At 34.5% G+C, this 18,493-nt stretch overlaps 1 protein-coding gene across 8 annotated transcripts in view; it reads left to right on the top strand.

The window, feature by feature from the left end:
* The window catches only part of EXOC1 (exocyst complex component 1), a 62,419-nt gene extending 44,608 nt beyond the window's left edge, over positions 1-17,811 (top strand). For 4 of the 8 annotated variants that reach the window (XM_028491823.2, XM_028491824.2, XM_007116050.4 and 1 more), the window contains 8 exons: positions 3,395-3,558; positions 4,196-4,303; positions 5,832-5,908; positions 6,439-6,667; positions 10,224-10,407; positions 12,283-12,482; positions 14,975-15,169; positions 16,874-17,811. In XM_028491823.2, coding sequence (XP_028347624.1) covers positions 3,395-3,558; positions 4,196-4,303; positions 5,832-5,908; positions 6,439-6,667; positions 10,224-10,407; positions 12,283-12,482; positions 14,975-15,169; positions 16,874-17,026 — 1,310 coding nt within the window. In that variant the 3' untranslated portion in view covers positions 17,027-17,811. The remainder of the gene's footprint in view (positions 1-3,394; positions 3,559-4,195; positions 4,304-5,831; positions 5,909-6,438; positions 6,668-10,223; positions 10,408-12,282; positions 12,483-14,974; positions 15,170-16,873) is intronic. The other 4 variants (XM_007116052.4, XM_028491826.2, XM_007116053.4 and 1 more) reach the window with 2 other exon arrangements.
* Positions 17,812-18,493: the final 682 nt, after the last annotated feature.

The raw sequence follows: 18,493 nt of genomic DNA, 5'->3' as shown, positions 1-18,493 counted from the left end.
GCAAAAATCCTCAACAAAATATTAGCAAACAGAATCCAGCAACACATTAAAAGGATCATACACCATGATCAAGTGGGATTTATCCCAGGGATGCAAGGATTCTTCAGTATACGCAAATCAATCATCGTGATACACCATATTAACAAATTGAAGAATAAAAACCATATGATCATCTCAATAGATGCAGAAAAAGCTTTTGACAAAATTCAACACCCATTTATGATAAAAAAAACTCCCCAGAAAGTGGGAATAGAGGGAACCTACCTGAACGTAATAAAGCCCATATACAACACCCACAGCAAACATCATTCTCAATGGTGATAAGCTGAAAGCATTTCCTCTAAGATCAGTAACAAGACAAGGATGTCCACTCTCATCGCTATTATTTAACATAGTTTTGGAAGTCCTAGCAACAGCAATCAGATAAGAAAAAGAAATAAAAGGAATACAAATTGGAAAAGAAGAAGTAAAACTGTCACTGTTTGCAGATGACATGATACTATACATAGAGAATCCTAAAGATGCCACCAGAAAACTACTAGAGCTAACCAATGAATTTTGTAAAGTTGCAGGATACAAAATTTGGAAGAATCAATATTGTGAAAATGACTATACTACCCAAAACAATCTACAGATTCAATGCAATCACTATCAAATTACCAATGGCAGTTTTTACGGAACTTGAAGAAAAAAATCTTAAAATTTGTATGGAGACACAAAAGACCCCGAATAGCCAAAGCAATCGTGAGAATGAAAAATGGAGCTGGAGGACTCAGACTCCCTGACTTCAGACTATACTACAAAGCTACAGTATCAAGACAATATGGTACTGGCACAAAAACAGAACTACAGATCAATGGCACATACTACCCAAAACAATCTACAGATTCAATGCAATCACTATCAAATTACCAATGGCAGTTTTTACGGAACTAGAAGAAAAAATCTTAAAATTTGTATGGAGACACAAAAGACCCCGAATAGCCAAAGCAATCGTGAGAATGAAAAATGGAGCTGGAGGACTCAGACTCCCTGACTTCAGACTATACTACAAAGCTACAGTATCAAGACAATATGGTACTGGCACAAAAACAGAACTACAGATCAATGGCACAGCATAGAAAGCCCAGAGATAAACCCATGCACCTGTGGTCAACTAATCTATGATAGAGGAAGCAAGGATATACAAAGAAGGGAAGACAATCTCTTCAATAAGTGGTGCTGGGAAAACTGGACAGCTACATGTAAAAGAAGGAAGTTAGAATACTCTCTACACCATACACAAAAATAAACTCAAAATAGGTTAAAGACCTAAACGTAAGACCGGACACTATAAAACTCTTAGAGGAAAACAGAGGAAGAACACTCCTTGACATAAATCACAGCAAGATCTTTTTTGACCCACCTCCTAGAGTAATGGTAATAAAAACAAAAATAAACAAATGGGTATCAAGACAATATGGTACTGGCACAAAAACAGAACTACAGATCAATGGCACAGCATAGAAAGCCCAGAGATAAACCCATGCACCTGTGGTCAACTAATCTATGATAGAGGAAGCAAGGATATACAAAGAAGGGAAGACAATCTCTTCAATAAGTGGTGCTGGGAAAACTGGACAGCTACATGTAAAAGAAGGAAGTTAGAATACTCTCTACACCATACACAAAAATAAACTCAAAATAGGTTAAAGACCTAAACGTAAGACCGGACACTATAAAACTCTTAGAGGAAAACAGAGGAAGAACACTCCTTGACATAAATCACAGCAAGATCTTTTTTGACCCACCTCCTAGAGTAATGGTAATAAAAACAAAAATAAACAAATGGGACCTAATGAAACTTCAAAGCTTTTGCACAGCAAAGGAAACCATAAAAAAGACGAAAAGACAACCCTCCGAATGGGAGAAAATATTTGCAAACAAATCAACAGACAAAGGATAATCTCCAAAATATATAAACAGTTCATGCAGCTCAATATTAGAAAAACAAACAACCCAGTCCAAAAATGGGCAGAAGACCTAAATAGACATTTCTCCAAAGAAGACATACAGATGGCCAAGAAGCACATGCAGAGCTGCTCAACATCACTAATTATTAGAGAAATGCAAATCAGAAGTAACACCAGTTAGAATGGGGATCATCAAAAAATCTACAAACAACAAATGCTGGAGTGGGTGTGGAGAAAAGGGAACCCTCTTGCACTGTTGGTGAGAATGTAAACTGATACAGCCACTATGGATAACAGTAAAAGACACATGCACCCCAATGTTCACTGCAGCACTATTTACAAGAGCCAGGTCATGGAAGCAACCTAAATGCCCATCGACAGACGAATGGATAAAGAAGATGTGGTACATATATTCCAATGGAATATTACTCAGCCATAAAAAGGAACGAAATTGGGTCATTTGTTGAGACGTGGATGTATCTAGAGACTGTCGTACAGAGTGAAGTAAGTCAGAAAGAGAAAAACAAATATCGTATATTAATGCATATATGTGGATCCTAGAATAATGGTCCAGTTGAACCAGTTTGCAGGGCAAAAAACAAACGTATGGACACCAAGGGAGGAAAGCTGCGCTGGAGTGGGGGCTGGTGGTGTGATGAATTGGGCAGTTGGGATTGACATGTATACCCTGATGTATATAAAATAGATTGCTAATAAGAACCTGCTGTATTAAAAAATTAAATTAAAAAATTAAAAAATATATATAGTTAAATGATGTATGTATTATATTTTAGTTGTATTTTAAATATAACAAATTTTCAGGGTGTTTTTTTTTTCTCTTCATTTTGTTTAGTTTTTAAAGAACTTTAATCAGTTCACTTACTGTAAAAGCAGAGTTTCTGGGTTTAGGAGTGTATTAAGTTGAATCGTGTGTAATTGACTTTTTTGGTACGGCAAGAATAATTTGATGTGGTTCCACCTAATGTGTTGATTTGATGTGGAGGTGAGTAATATTGGGATATGGCAGTTTTTTTCGGAAATATAACTGTCATGTTAACTAGTACACTAGGGGGTTGGTGACTTTCATCCATAGTCTTGTCGTTTGAGTAGGAAAGAAATCCTCATCTACTTTAGTCTAGAGAAATCATCAGGCAGCTTAATCTTTATGGTGAGACTAGGCGGGGCATAATGTGGTCTTTAAGATCTTGTTCAGTCCTATTCTATGATTCTGTATAGTTTCACTACTCTTTACAGTATGTTCAGGAATAGGACACAAATGTTAATGAAAGAGAAGGACAGCCTACAATCTGTGCCATGTGGTAGGTTTGCGCCCTAACTAGTATGAGCCCCAGAAGACCAAGACAGTAGAAGGTAGCCCTGATTTATGCTATGGATCTTTTATTCATGAAGGTCACAACTTTTAAAGTTTTATTATTTCTTAGGTCTTCATGGAAGTTCCGGGAAATTAACTGGATCTACTTCTAGTCTAAATAAACTCAGTGTTCAGAGTTCAGGGAATCGCAGATCTCAGTCATCTTCCTTGTTGGATATGGGAAACATGTCAGCCTCTGATCTCGATGTTGCCGACAGAACCAAATTTGATAAGGTAAAGTAAAATAACAAGTACTTCTTAAACATTACTACTAGTTTTCTAGCATCAGTTTTTTATTCCTTTAATTGTGTTCAAAGATTTGGGCTCCGTTGGCTCTTTTAATTAACCATATCTTACTTTACAGTTCTGAATCTGAAAAAATATTGTCAAATATCAACTGAAATGTGATTTATCAATTAAATGACATAACAGTTTTATGTAAGTTTGTTATAAATCATAAAGTGCTTGCAACCATAAATCCAGTTATTTGAGCAACTACAGAGTACAGAGGAAATAGCTTTTATGAAGCTAAACTTTTCTCTGCAATGCATTAATAAATAAGTTTAAAAAGTTTATCTCGTAAAGCAATTATACTCCAATAAAGATGTTAAAAAAAAAAGTTTATCTTTGTGTTCCTCTTTCCAGATTTTGAGTAAATAATTGTTGTTAGTTTTATTTTAAATATGTTCTGGCCCTGTTATGCCTTGATAATACTGTATTGTCCTTTCAGTCTTGAAAGTGTTTGTTTTGAGGATTCTGTTGAGATTATAGATGAAGCATCCCTGGTCCCTGCAGAAAAGTAATTAAATGTGGAATGTTATTTTAAGCAGTTTGGTTCAGTTCTTTGTAGGATCATTTTGGTTTTCTTCAGATCTTTGAACAGGTACTAAGTGAACTGGAGCCCCTGTGTCTGGCAGAACAGGACTTCATAAGTAAATTTTTCAAACTACAGCAACATCAAAGCATGCCTGGAACTATGGTATGGCTCACATTTATTTATTTGCTAGTATTTATGACCTGTAGCATAATTAGCCTAATTAATATATTGCCACAATTTCAATATCAGAACAGAAAAAGATAAAATTTATAATTAAGAATTTTTTTAAATATATGTTATCATACAAGATAATAAAAACAGTGATAGAGTTTGGGCATCTAATCTAATATTCCAGACTATTTTAGGCCTAAACATTGTGTAAATTAGTAAGGGGGGAAAATGTCTGAATTTACTTTGCAAAAAACTTTTTTTTTGGCCATGCTGTGTGGCATGCGGGATCTTCCCGGAACAGGGATGGAACCCAGGCCCTGTGCAGTGGAAGCGCTGAGTCCTAACCACTGGACTGCTAGGCAGTTCCCACAAAAAACATTATTTAAAAAACAGTTTTAGTAATCATCAAGAAAATATAGAATTAAAAAAATTAAAAAGATGTTTGCGTATATATTCCATGGTCTTTATAAAAAAGAAAGTAAGAAAGAAAAAAAATGGGGAGGCCTCAAATCTGAATCTTTCTTATGGCTTTGTTACTAACTAGCTATGAGTCCTTAAAGCAATTATTTAATCCCTGTTTTTCCTCATCTGTGCAATAGGTATACTAATACCTATTCATCATGCCTCTCTGATGGCATAAGTGTAAGAAAGTAAAATGAGAGATTTGTAAGAATATTTTGAAGAACTTAAAAGCACAGTGCAAATTGAGTGATTTTTTTTTTTTTTTAGATTAAAGTCATCTTAAAAAAGAGAAGTGGGGCTTCCCTGGTGGTGCAGTGGTTGGGGGTCCGCCTGCCGATGCGGGGGACACGGGTTCGTGCCCCGGACCGGGAGGATCCCGCGTGCCGCGGAGCGGCTGGGCCCGTGGGCCGTGGCCGCTGGGCCTGCGTGTCCGGAGCCTGTGCTCCGTGGTGGGGGAGGCCACAGCAGTGAGAGGCCTGTGTACCGCAAAAAAGAGAGAGAGAGAACCAACATATCAAAAGCAGGCCTAAAATGAATGACAAATTAATTATTTTAAATGGTTAGGGATTTGTTGTTGTAGGTGGTCCGGGTAGTTAATATGTTTACTTGTTAGCTTCTGTAAGAACTTTCTGTAGCATTTTTTTAATACCAAAATTTTATTAAAATGATCATTGAGATTTCTTTAATTTTTAAAATTCTCTCTTGAAAGTTGTTTCTGGATGTTTTTAGCTTTTTGTTGAGCTGGCTTTCCATTCCCATGCTTCCTCTGAGCCTCCTCAACCTTCTCTCTCCTCCTTTCCCCTCATGTGCACACACACAAACACAACTTCTCACGCCACAGTAATTCTCAGATAAAATCAAAGAGCAAAGCACTTCCTGAACATTCTTAAACAGCATACTAAATTGTATAGTTTTTTCGGTAATACTGCCTTTAAAAATCATTATTTCTCATAATATATTCTCTCCTAGGAATTTTAAGACTGAGCAGGCTATTGCTATATAAACTAGTCAAATTTTTGGTCTTTTATTATGTAAAGTACCTGAATAATTTTTGCAGACTGAAGCAGAGGACCTAGATGGAGGAATGTCATCACGGCAACATAATGCTGGCACACCACTGCCTGTTTCATCTGAGTATGTGTTTGTTACTATCTGTTGTTTATTTTGGAAAAAAAATAAACTTTAAATTGAGCAGAAAGGAGTGCTGCTCAGTGAGGAGTTCAGATGACTCTCCATAACTGACAGCACTCAGAGCATCAGCCTGTGTGCCCAGTGTCTTATCGAACATCTTACTGAAGTAAAATTCGTCCTGTTTATGGCTCTTCGGCTCTTCTTTGTTATAGCAATCACAGAAATGCAATCAATTTTGATATTTACTGGTAGGAAGTAGCATTTGAATTGCAGTGTATTTCTCAGAAATCACAAAGTACATTTCAGGACCCAGTTTTACAAATGACCAAGTTATTTTGAGTGATAATACTTAACTTCAAAAAAATATGTTTATATTGGAAACCACTATAGAATAATTAGTTCATCATATTTGGACAGTGTTAGTTGAAATATCAAATTTTAGTCATTTTGTGTATACCCGGGGGATAAAGTTGAAGATGAATACACCTGAAGCTTGTAATAACTTTTCTATATTTTGTGTGTTTTCTGAACAGGAAAGATATGATTCGCCAAATGATGATTAAAATATTTCGCTGCATTGAGCCAGAACTGAACAACCTGATTGCATTAGGAGACAAAATCGATAGCTTTAACTCCCTTTACATGCTAGTCAAAATGAGTCATCATGTGTGGACTGCACAAAATGTGGATCCTGCTTCTTTTCTAAGTACTACATTGGGAAATGTTTTGGTGACTGTCAAAAGGAACTTTGATAAATGTATTGTAAGTTCGTTTTTTTCGTTTTGTTTTTTGTTTGTTTTTTAATAACTTCGAATTCTAACCATTGCAAAAAAAATGTATATAAACCAGGAGATTTCCAGCTTTCCACTGTGGGATCTTACTGCCCAAAGCCTTGAAGCAGGGTGTTGGCTACGATTTACATGGACAGAGTTAGTTGGATGGTGCTGTGCCAGCTAGTTTCCCATCTACACTGAATCTTGGCAAGTTCTGGAGTAGGTGGCATAGAGGCAGCAGCTGCATAAGAGATCCACTAAGTAACTGAAATCTCAGTTGACTCTTAATGACCATAGATTTAATGAAACAATTGAAACTATCACTTGAATTTATTGTTCTTCTTCTTTTAATATACTCCCATAAGATAATTAATAACTGGATTATTTTAATTGCTTATTTAAATTAGTTTATTAGTTTACTAGCTTTAATTAATAATCATATTGCTTTATTTTAAGAATAAATTGTTCTTATGTTAACTTTTGGCAATCACCATTTTCCTCCTTCTAATAGGGAATAAAAATCATTAACTTTTTTTTTTTCTGTTAGGTTTTGGTAAGCTTGTAGGTATGAACTGGACTGGGCCAGGTTCTAAAAAAAGAGTTTCATTTTATTAATATATTTAGTATATAAAAGTGGATATTTATCATCTGAATTTTTCAACTATGTAACCTCTAAGTTAAATCCAGCTTTTGAATAGCCATAGAATAATGGGAGAATAATAAAAATATTAAGGGCAATTAAAATCCATATCATGTTTTATACTTTCTAAAAATATTTATTGAGATTCTAAAAGTTTAAAAACAGTCTGTGTCCACTGTAGAAACTTAAATGTCACCTCAACAGTGTTATACCTCCTTCCCTACCAAGTGATTTCACTTGGCATTTGAAATATTATGAAATTTAACCGTTTAAGACTTATCCTCTTCCCTACCCTGCCTTCTCCAGAGATGATGATAAACCTGGAAGGTCTGATTGCAAGCTGATAGCCAAAATGAAAAGGAAGAACTACCAAAGGCTAAGATAATGAGTCCCGTTTAACATAACTGGAACACTGAATCATGAGGACAGTATATATTTACAGAATATGAAGGTTCTGTTGCTTTTATCAGGAAAATATAACTATATAATACCTCTCAACCCAATAGAACATAGTTGTTGAAAGCATAAGATGTAGTATCAGGTAGATGTAGACATGGGTTCAAATGAAGTGCTTAGCACATTGCCTGGCACAGAATAAGAGCTTACTAATGGATCACTTGCAATGGTGGTGGTGGTGGTGATAATAGTACTAGTAATTAATAATAGTTTATTAAAGAATGTTCATGTTACTCTCAAGACTGGGAAGTGAAGAAATTAACCAAAATTAACCTAGACAAAGGTGTAAACTCATTTTCTCCTAAATTGTGTGTATTTCTAAAGGATATACCTCTTGTCACCAAAGGGAGAAGGATGGTTCCTTCTGCTGGCTGTCATCACGCTCTGTTTATTATTTTAACTCATGTCTCCTCAGTGTCTGGTTGATTGTGTTTGCTCAGTAAGTGTTATATGTTTTGGTACCTGGGACAAGATCAGAACCTAGGGCATAATGAATGGGTCTTTGTGTATTAAGACAGAAACATGAATGTCAGATGACTGCAGAAAGTGGAATAGATAGCACCTGAGTTTGGCACTTTCATCTGGTGGCCAAGCCCAAACTATTTTTCAAGGAACAGTGCTAAAAATGTTAGCCTAGCAAGAACCAGAGATAAAATTAGAAAGTAACTGACACATCAAGTACTACCAAGCTGGACTCTGCAGTCCGGTACATTTCTTAGCTGCATTCAGTTTGCTTTTCAGGATTCCTCACACTATAGTGACATGGATTTGCACTCTTAAACCTTTGAAAATGATAAGATTTGGCTGTCTCATCATTGTTTATTCTTGCCTTCTTTGTCGTAGATTAATTAACCATATAAGCACAGGTTTATTTCTGGGCTCTCTGTTCTGTTCCATAAATCTATGTATCTGTTTCTGTGCCGGTACCATACTGTTTTGATGACTGTAGTTTTGTAGTATAGTTTGAAACCAAGGAGCGTAATACCTCTGGCTTTGTTCTTCTTTCTCCAGATTGCTTTGACTGTTATGGTCTTTTGTGTTTCCATACCAATTTTAGAATTATTTGTCCTAGTTCTGTGAAAAATGCCATTGGTATTTTGATAGGAATTGCATTGACTCTCTTGATTGCCTTGGGAAGTATGGTCATTTTAACAATATTAATTCTTCCAATCGTTGAGCACAGTTTATCTTTCCATTTGTTTGTGTTGTCTTCAGTTTTTTTCACCAGTGTCTTACAGTTTTCAGAGTATAAGTCTTTTACCTCCATGGTTAGGTTTATTCCTAGGTATTTTATTCTTTTTGTTACAACTGTAAATGGGATTGTTTTCTTAATTTCTCTTTCTGATGGTTCCTTATTAATATTATAGAAACATAACAGATTTCTGTATATTTACTTTGTTATCTGAAATCTTGCTGAATTCATTTATTAGTTCTAATAGTTTTTTGGTGGCATCTTTAGGATTTTCTGTGTATAATATCATGTCATCTGCAAATAGAGTTTTACATCTTCCTTTCCAATTTGTATTCCTTTTATTTCTTATTCTTACTTGATTGCTGTGACTGGGACTTCCAATAACATATTGAATAAAAGAACAATTACTTTTCTAATCCACATGTCATATGGTTTTCAGGTTTTACCCCCAAAACCTCAACACAGTGAAATTTTAGGTAAGAGTTGAAAGTGATCCAACAATACTTGGCAATGTAATTCTTACTGTGAATAGATCTAGATAACCTGAGAAGTACACAGAACCATAATTGAACCCACGGATCATTTTGAACCCAAGTGTCTAGATTCTGTCTATATGAAACATCCCTTTTACACTTTGTCACCATCATACAGAAGCACTTTGCTTACAAATTTAGAATAAGTAACTAATAGATACATGGAAAATTATATAATGCAAATCCGTAGTAGAAATGCCTGTTTTCCTTCTCTGTTCTCATACCCCAAAGATACAGAACTTCTCTATCCAAACAAGTTTTAGGCTGCTGTGATTTGGAAATAAACTATGGTTCTCAAACTTGACTGCATAGCCACCAACCAGAAATAATCTTGAGAAATCCTGTGTGTGCTCTGATATCTGCTCTGCCGCAGAATGGGCAATCACTGTATACTTACCTTTCGTAAATGATAAAAATGTTTATTGGTTGTTTTTACTTTAAACAAAGAACTGAGGTTCACAAGCTTTGATTGCATCTTGTTTTAAATAATTTTGTATATTTTTCCTTGACTTTATTTTTTTATGTAAAATATATGTACTTTTTAATCTGTAGAAGTAGTTTTTCTTAGTTATGCCTATTGTGTTAATCTTTATTTAGTAAACATTCAAAATGTTCTAGGTATTAAATTATGTCCTGTCTCTATGATGTATACATTTGCTTTAAATTATATGCTGTTTCTAAGTTGCTTGGCTATTTTTCTCCCTTGCATTCTGCCTGTCTTTAGAGTAACCAAATAAGGCAAATGGAGGAAGTAAAGATCTCAAAGAAGAGTAAAGTAGGAATTCTCCCATTTGTTGCTGAATTTGAAGAATTTGCTGGACTTGCAGAATCAATCTTTAAAAATGCTGAGCGTCGTGGAGATCTAGATAAAGCATATACTAAACTTATCAGAGGAGTGTTTGTTAATGGTAAGCTTTTGTTACATTCTAAAGAATTTTTTGGTTGGTTGTTTTCATTATTTCTGGTAAGATAGAAGTTGGAGACAGATGTGTTTATTATTTTCCATATTCTATAGTCTTTTTTAAGTTTTCTGAAATTAAAGATTTCTTAAATTTGAAAAATGAACAGTACATAAAACCCATTTGTATTCACCAGGAACCACTTATATTTTAGGGTTCATATGTGCTTATCACTATGCAAAATTGAAATTCATTGTTTAAACACAAAAAATGATCTCCCAGATTACATTGCTTTTCAGCAAGAGTCTTCCAGAGATGATCAGCAGTGATGTCTGTGTAACCTTAAACAAATCAATTCACTTCTTTAGGCCTGTTTTCATATGTGTCACATATGGTAGATTAATGCTAAAATACTATAATTCACTGTCTTCCTATGTCAGATCACACAATTAAGTTACAGAAACAGTGTGGATGTGTTGTTTAATTTTAAATAAATGATCTGATTGCATCTATTCAGGAATTTTTAAAGCTAAAAAATTGACAGGAAGTGGAATTATCTCACCAGCTAAAGATAACATATTTTCAGTGGAAACAGGTTTAGGGGAAAGATCGATAAATTATATGATTGAATGTTTGTATGGTTGATAGTTCTTTTAAAATTCAAAGTAGCTTTGCTTTTTCTGATTGTAAAGTAATATATGCTCATTACATACCCCCAAAAATCAGCAAACTGATTTTAAAAATCAAGAAGAAAATAAGGATAATTTGTAATCTAATCATGCGAAGATAACATTTAATTTTTTCCCTGCTAAACTTTTGAGTATATCTCTCTCGCTGGGATATATGTGCATATTGTGTGTGTGTGTGTGTTCTCTAATTTTAAAAGTTTTATCATACCTTACACACTGTTTTGGAACCTACTAGACTCTATATTTCTAGTGTCTTTCTTTGTCTATTAATGTAGATAACCATAATCATTTTTAATGATTGCATAGTATTCCATGTATCATTATTTACCAGATCTTTTGTTAATAGGCATTTAGTTTGTTTCCAGTTTCCTCCATATATTTTTGTATACTTGTCCAATAATTTCCTTAGGATCAGTTATTAGAAATGGAATTACTGGGTCAAAAGTTTTGTGTCTGTGTTGAGGCTTTTGCCAAATAGCCACACAGAAAGATTATACCAGTTTAGTGCTTTGAGCATTTGGTGAAAGTTTCTATCACATCTGCATCAAAGCCCAATATTACTAGGTATTATCAATCTTTTTATTCTTTGTAAACCTGAAAGACTATAAATCAGTTTTGTTTATGGTATGTTTTACCGTGCAAGAGCTTTCAAATTTTATTTGAAATATTTATTCATCATATTTATTCGTCTTTCTCTTTATGATTCTAAGTTTTGGGCCATTCTGAGAAAGTTCATACTATCACAAAATTATTTCTTTAATTGGCTTTATTTTCCTTAGTACTTATGATTGTATTCATTTATTTATTTGCTTTTAACATTTTAAGTACTTGAGCAATTTAGAATTTGTTTGTCTGAAAGATGTGAAATAGGAATCCAAATTTAATGTATTCCAAAGGACCAGCTAGTTGTCCTAAACATTTTGAATAATTCATCATTTCCCCACTGATTTGAAAAGCCACCTTTATTCTATACTAAGTTTCCATATATATATATTTAGGACTGTTTTAGAATGATTTTTTATTAGGTTTAGGTAGATGTGAAGATCATTCAATACAATATATTTTATTTTATTAAGTCCAGAAATGTGCTTACTTCTTAAACTTGCAAATGAAAAAAATCATGTAAATTTTTCCTAGCTAAATATGGTTATACTTATATCAGGATGTTACTATGTTTTTTCTGTTTTCATTTTAGTGGAGAAAGTAGCTAACGAAAGCCAGAAGACGCCCAGGGATGTAGTCATGATGGAAAACTTCCACCATATTTTTGCAACACTTTCTCGTTTGAAAATCTCATGTCTAGAAGCTGAAAAAAAAGAAGCCAAACAAAAATACACAGATCACCTTCAGTCTTACGTCATTTACTCTTTAGGACAACCTCTTGAAAAACTAAATGTAAGTATATTTCCATTCAGTATATTTTTCCTGGTTTTGAACCTGTGTACATGTGAATAACACAACAGACATTTGTTTTAAATTTGCTCATATATTGATGTAGGAGGATAAGGAAGGAGAGACTCAGATACTTAAGCTGCCAGTGTGCCAAGACACTGCTAGATGTTTTATATACATTATTTCTTTTAATTCCTATAAACAGTGATGTGGAGTAAGATGGTATTATCCCCATTTTACAAACGAAGAAACTGAAAGTAAATGAAAAGTTATAGTAACTGGAAAGTAGCAAAGCTGGGGGTGAACCGTAGATTTAGGCTTTTCCATTATACCAGAATCTTTTATTTCTTACCTCATAAATGGCTAACCTTTATCCCTAGTTCAGATGAAGATTTTGAAAACTTTATTAAGATAAAAGGAAAACCAAAAATTGTTTTGTTCGTTGCCTTTTCTTTTCCCTTCTTTTCTTGACTTCTCATTCCCCAGAGCAAGTCTTATCATTAAAAGTGAGAAATGAGGGACTTCCCTGGTGGTCCAGTGGTAAAGAATCCGCCTTCCAATGCAGGGGACACGGGATCGGGGAACTAAGATCCCACATGCCGCGGGGCAACTGAGCCCGCGTGCCACAACTACTGACCTCATGCACCTCAACTAGAGAGCCCAAGTGCCGCAAATCACAGAGCCCACGTGCTCTGGAGCCTGTGCGCCTCAACAAAAGAGCCCACATATCACAACTAAGAACCGACACAGCCAAAAAATAAAAAATAATAAATAAAATATTTTTTTTAAAGTGAGAAATGATAGTTTTAGAGAATTGTGCAACATAGTAGAAGCTTAAATGGACCCTTCTAACTAACTTTGTCCACAATATGATTAGTCATCTTCTATAAGTTTTTAACTTTAAATGAGTCAAGTAAAAATGATGTATCTGTTGTCAATAATTCAAAGAATTGTTTTGATTAAAAGACATTTAATCAAATGCAGAACCAGTTCTTTCTAAAACGTAAGAACAGACAGATATTCCTTTAGGGTAGAAGGTTGGTCTCAGACCTAAAGCCTACATGATACTTACCTGCAACATAGAGGCACTTCCTTTGAAATCAAATTTAAAGCAGAAGCATTGAAAGACCCCGTATTATTTAACATTGTTATGGAAGATCTAGCCAATGCAATAAGACCGAAACATAAATACAAAGGAGAGTCAAGGTTATAATTACCTGTATATAATATGTTGGAATCATTTTATCTGGTAAATTAATAGGATTCAAGATAAATATATCAAAAAATAGTTTATTTCCTGTATGTTATAATAACCAATTAAAAGTCTCTGTAGAAACAAAATTTTAAAATTACCAGGGATAGACTTGTTCAAAAATTACTGTCAAAAAATTAATAATTTAGGGCTTCCCTGGTGGCGCAGTGGTTGCGCGTCCGCCTGCCGATGTAATTTATAAGAATAAATAATAATTGCTAAGAAAATTTTAGAGAAAAGTAATGACTGGATTTGGCTTGTCGGTATTAAGTTGTATTGTGCTCAGATAAAGACTTTGCAATCAATATGCATATTAAAAGACCAATTATACTTAAAAAGACAACCTGAGGAGAATATTTGTAACACCATGTCAGTATATTTAATCTAAAAGATCTTTTTAAAATCAGTGAGGAAAGCACTAAGACCTCAACATATAAATGGGCAAGGGTTCTGAATGTACCACTAAGCATCTGAAAAGCAGGTTAACTTCATTTATAGCCAAAGAATTGTGAAATAAAATGACAAACTTTTTTCACTTTTTAAAATGGCAAAGATTTGTTTTTTAATTGTGCTAATGCTTATGATAGTATGGTAAGTCTCATATGGTAAGTTGACAGTCTCATATACTGTTGACAGAAATATAAACTGATTAATATATAAATATAAACTTTTCTGGGAAGCAATTTGTATATATGAAGAGTCTTCAGAATGCTTAACAATTATACTCCTCAACTGAGGAATTATAGTCTAGAAATTTACGCTGGGTAGTAATCAATAATGTGGGTAAATACTTACGTATGAAATATTTGTGACAACTGTATTTATAAGAGATTTTTTTTTTGATGAGTAGATTTTGCCAACTTCAAGACAAAAGAGTGAAAAATATTAAATAATACTGGAGGAATGAATAAACAAATTGTAGTTCAGTCATTGGATGGAACATTATGCAGCCATTAAAATTTATACTTTGGGAAAACATATAAAATATTAAGTGGAAAAACAGCATGCAGAATTATAATCTCATTTATGTACTCACACATCAAAAGACTAGCAGGAAATCTAAAATGTTGACAGTGGTTATCTCTGAGTGGTATGATAATAGCTGATTATTATTATATCCTTTATATTTTCACACACTGTCTGATTTTTACAAAATATATACTATTTTATAATCAGATTTTTTTTTTTTTTAAGTGGTAATGAAAGCAGTTCTTAGCCATTATTTCTTTCCATTTCCTCGAAGCATTTCTTTGAAGGCGTTGAAGCTCGGGTAGCACAGGGTATAAGAGAAGAGGAAGTAAGCTATCAACTTGCATTTAACAAACAAGAACTCCGAAAAGTTATTAAAGAGTATCCTGGAAAGGAAGTAAAAAAAGGTCTAGATAACCTCTACAAGAAGGTTGACAAACATTTATGTGAAGAGGAGAACTTACTTCAGGTATGCTTTAGTTCTTTGAACCATGCTAGATTGCACATCCTTACATGTATCGCTTTCCTCCAAAATATTCCTCTAGAAATACTATGCATTTTCTAATTTTAGTGTAGGAGGAAAGTTCCACAAGGTACAGACCAGATGAATGAATTATGAGGGGAAGAAAGGAATAATATTTATATAAGTTTATATGGCTATTCCTGTTTATTTTGTATTTCTTTTTTATTGTTTTGTGGCATTAAGTTGTTTTTCTTTTGTTTGGGGATGGTTTTTTTTGTTGCTTTTTTGTTTTGTTTTAGTTTTGAGGGTAGCAAGGAAATGGAATGGTGTATAGTACAGTGGAGTGATTCTGAGCATGGAGGTTGGAGCTGGAAATGGGTTCATAATCTGGCTCCAGATAAAGCTTCATGGTTTGCGGAAAATTACTTCACCTCTCTGAGCCTCAGTTTCCTTATTTGAAAAGTAGAAATAATACCTATCCTGTATAGTGGGCACTACTATTATTGTCATTGCCATTTTATACATGAGAAAATCAAAGCTTAGAGAGGTGGAGAAATATGACCATGATCCCATAGCTAATGAATGGTAGAGTCAGATTTAAACTGCCAGCTGAGCCATCATTGTTTATAAGCCATACTGAAAGGCCCAGAGATGAGTGAGAATAATTCTGATTTTAACACCATGGAAGGCTTCATGAAGGAAAGCATTTGTGTTAGCCTCTGAAAGTCAGATACTAACTTAACAGATAAAGTAGGAGAAGTGGCCTTCCAGGTGGATAAAATACCATGAGCTAAAAGATGAGAAGCAAAAAAGTGTAAGTAAAACTGTTTAGTAAATAGTCTTAAGTTGTCTATTAGGAAATTAGGGTTTATAAGGAAAAATCCCCTCAACTGGCAGATACGGATGATTTCATAGTACCCACCCTCACCAGGTTGTCATGAGACTTAAAAAGGATAATGTATACATAAAGCACTTTGTACTGTGCTGATATGAAATAAGTCAATAAATATAACCTATTAATATTAGATAATATGTCAATGTGTGTATCAGATTCTGTCTTGATAGTTGTCTGCATCGTGATTTCCACTTCCAGGTTATAAATTCCTTTGATTGCAGATGATTGGTCTGACTCATCTTGGTGTCCTCCATGGCATCAAGCAATGTTTTGCATCATCAGTTTTAGATAAAGAAATCGTTAAACTTTCATATGAAATGAAATTTAAGCATTCATCAGTTTTAGTCGTTTAACTCGTTAAACTTTCATATGAAATGAAATTTAAGCATTCATTGTTGCATTTCGTTTAACCATTAGTCTTAGTTTTATACATAGTTGTGCATATCCACATCGGTGTTGGATATTGAAGTAAATATAATAACAGCTAAATGTAATGAGTGCTTACTGTGTCACACTGTTCTGAGCACTTTACATGTATCCATTCACTTAACCTCACCTGAAGCTTGTGAGGAAGGTATTATTATCATTACCCCAGTATACAGATAAGGAACTTGAGGCACAGAGCAATGATGTAACGTACTCAAGGTCACAAACCTTATAAGTGGAAGGAGCTAGTTTCTAGCTCCAGAATGTATGTTCTTAACTATTACGCTATTCTAAATCCTTAGAATATATCTTGACATTATTTCTACGTACTTGACTGTGTATTATTTCCATTCATAGTTTAATGACTCTTATTTTCATTTTTATTATAGGTGGTGTGGCACTCCATGCAGGATGAATTTATACGCCAGTACAAGCATTTTGAAGGTTTGATAGCTCGCTGTTATCCTGGATCTGGTGTTACAATGGAATTCACTATTCAGGACATTCTGGACTATTGCTCCAGCATTGCGCAGTCCCACTAAACCTTACAAAAGAAGAAAAGATAAATGAAAAAAGCACTCTGAGTACACCAGACACTATTCAAAAACATCAAGCAACCATTTTGAGAACCAGACCTGAAATTTTATGTATGAATGTCAGATAAATGGGTAATACCATACCACAAATATTCAAAAGCGAAAGTACCAACCTCTGTGGCAGTTTCATTTGCCCAATAGGTTGTGTACTAAAAGCATTTATCTCAGGCTTCCCTGGTGGTGCGGTGGTTAAGAATCCGCCTGCCAACGCAGGAGACGTGGATTCAAGCCCTGGTCCAGGAAGATCCCACATGCCGTGGAGCAACTAAGCACGTTTCCCACAACTGCTGAAGTCCGCGCACCCTAGAGCCCATGCTCTGCAACAAGAGAAGCCACTGCAATGAGAAGCCTGCGCACCACAACGAAGAGTAGTCCCTGCTCGCCGCAACTAGAGAAAGCCCGCATGCAGCAACGAAGACCCAACGCAGCCAAAAATAAATAAATTAATTAATTAATTTAAAGCATTTATCTCATCATAAATGCCTTTATCATTTTTCTAGACCGTCCAGGAAATTTTCCTGTATTGCCTCTCTTCTTGTATTTAAGAGTGGTTATCCTATGTGTAATGCATTAGGAGTTCTTCAGCTTTCACTAATTCAGTATTGCTTACAAATGTAACTACTAAAATTTTGTATAGAACTTTTTCCCTCTAACTAATGTATATATGGATAGGGATCTTGTGATGATCAGTTGTAAACTTGGAATTTGAGGATTATGTGACTCTGTGTAGCAGTGAATCTAAAATAAAGAAGTTTTCAAAAAAATTAAAATTTGGTAGTATTATTCTTAGATCTATCATGCTATCATTTGTATAAAAGCAAGTTCTTATAAAATCAGTATATAAAAATGAATTACATGTCCATTTACCATAAACCACTTAAAAGTATAATAAGATAATAAGAAAAATAAAACCATTTATAATAGCATTAAAAACATTTAGTATTTAGGACTGAATCTAATGAAACATGTGCTATGGACTGAATGGTGTCCCCTCAAAATTGCTATATGGAAGCCCTGACCATTCCCTGCCATGTGACTGTATTAGAGATAAGGCCTTTAAGGGGGTGCTTGTGGTTAAATGAGGTCATAAGGGTGGACCCTGATCCACCCTTAGGGTAGAACTGGTAACCTTATGAGAAGAGACATCAGAGCCCTCTCTCTACAATGTGAGCACACAGCAAGAAGGCAGCCATCTGCAAGGCAGGAAGAGAGATACCACCAGAACCCAGCCATTCTGGCACCCTGATCTCAAACTTCCAGCCTCCAAAACCATGAGAAAATAAATTTCTGTTGTTTAAATCACCTGATCTCTGGTATCTTGTTATGGCAGCCTGAGCTGACTAACACAAGATGAGTATAAGACCTTTATGGAGAAATTTATAAAATTATTAAAAGATATTTTTAAAGGCTTAA

This window comes from Physeter macrocephalus, chromosome 7, assembly GCF_002837175.3.
Source record: "Physeter macrocephalus isolate SW-GA chromosome 7, ASM283717v5, whole genome shotgun sequence".
Lineage (NCBI taxonomy): Eukaryota > Metazoa > Chordata > Mammalia > Artiodactyla > Physeteridae > Physeter > Physeter macrocephalus.
The sequence above is the reverse complement of the archived record's forward strand: the minus strand, read 5'-3'. Positions and strand labels throughout refer to the sequence as shown.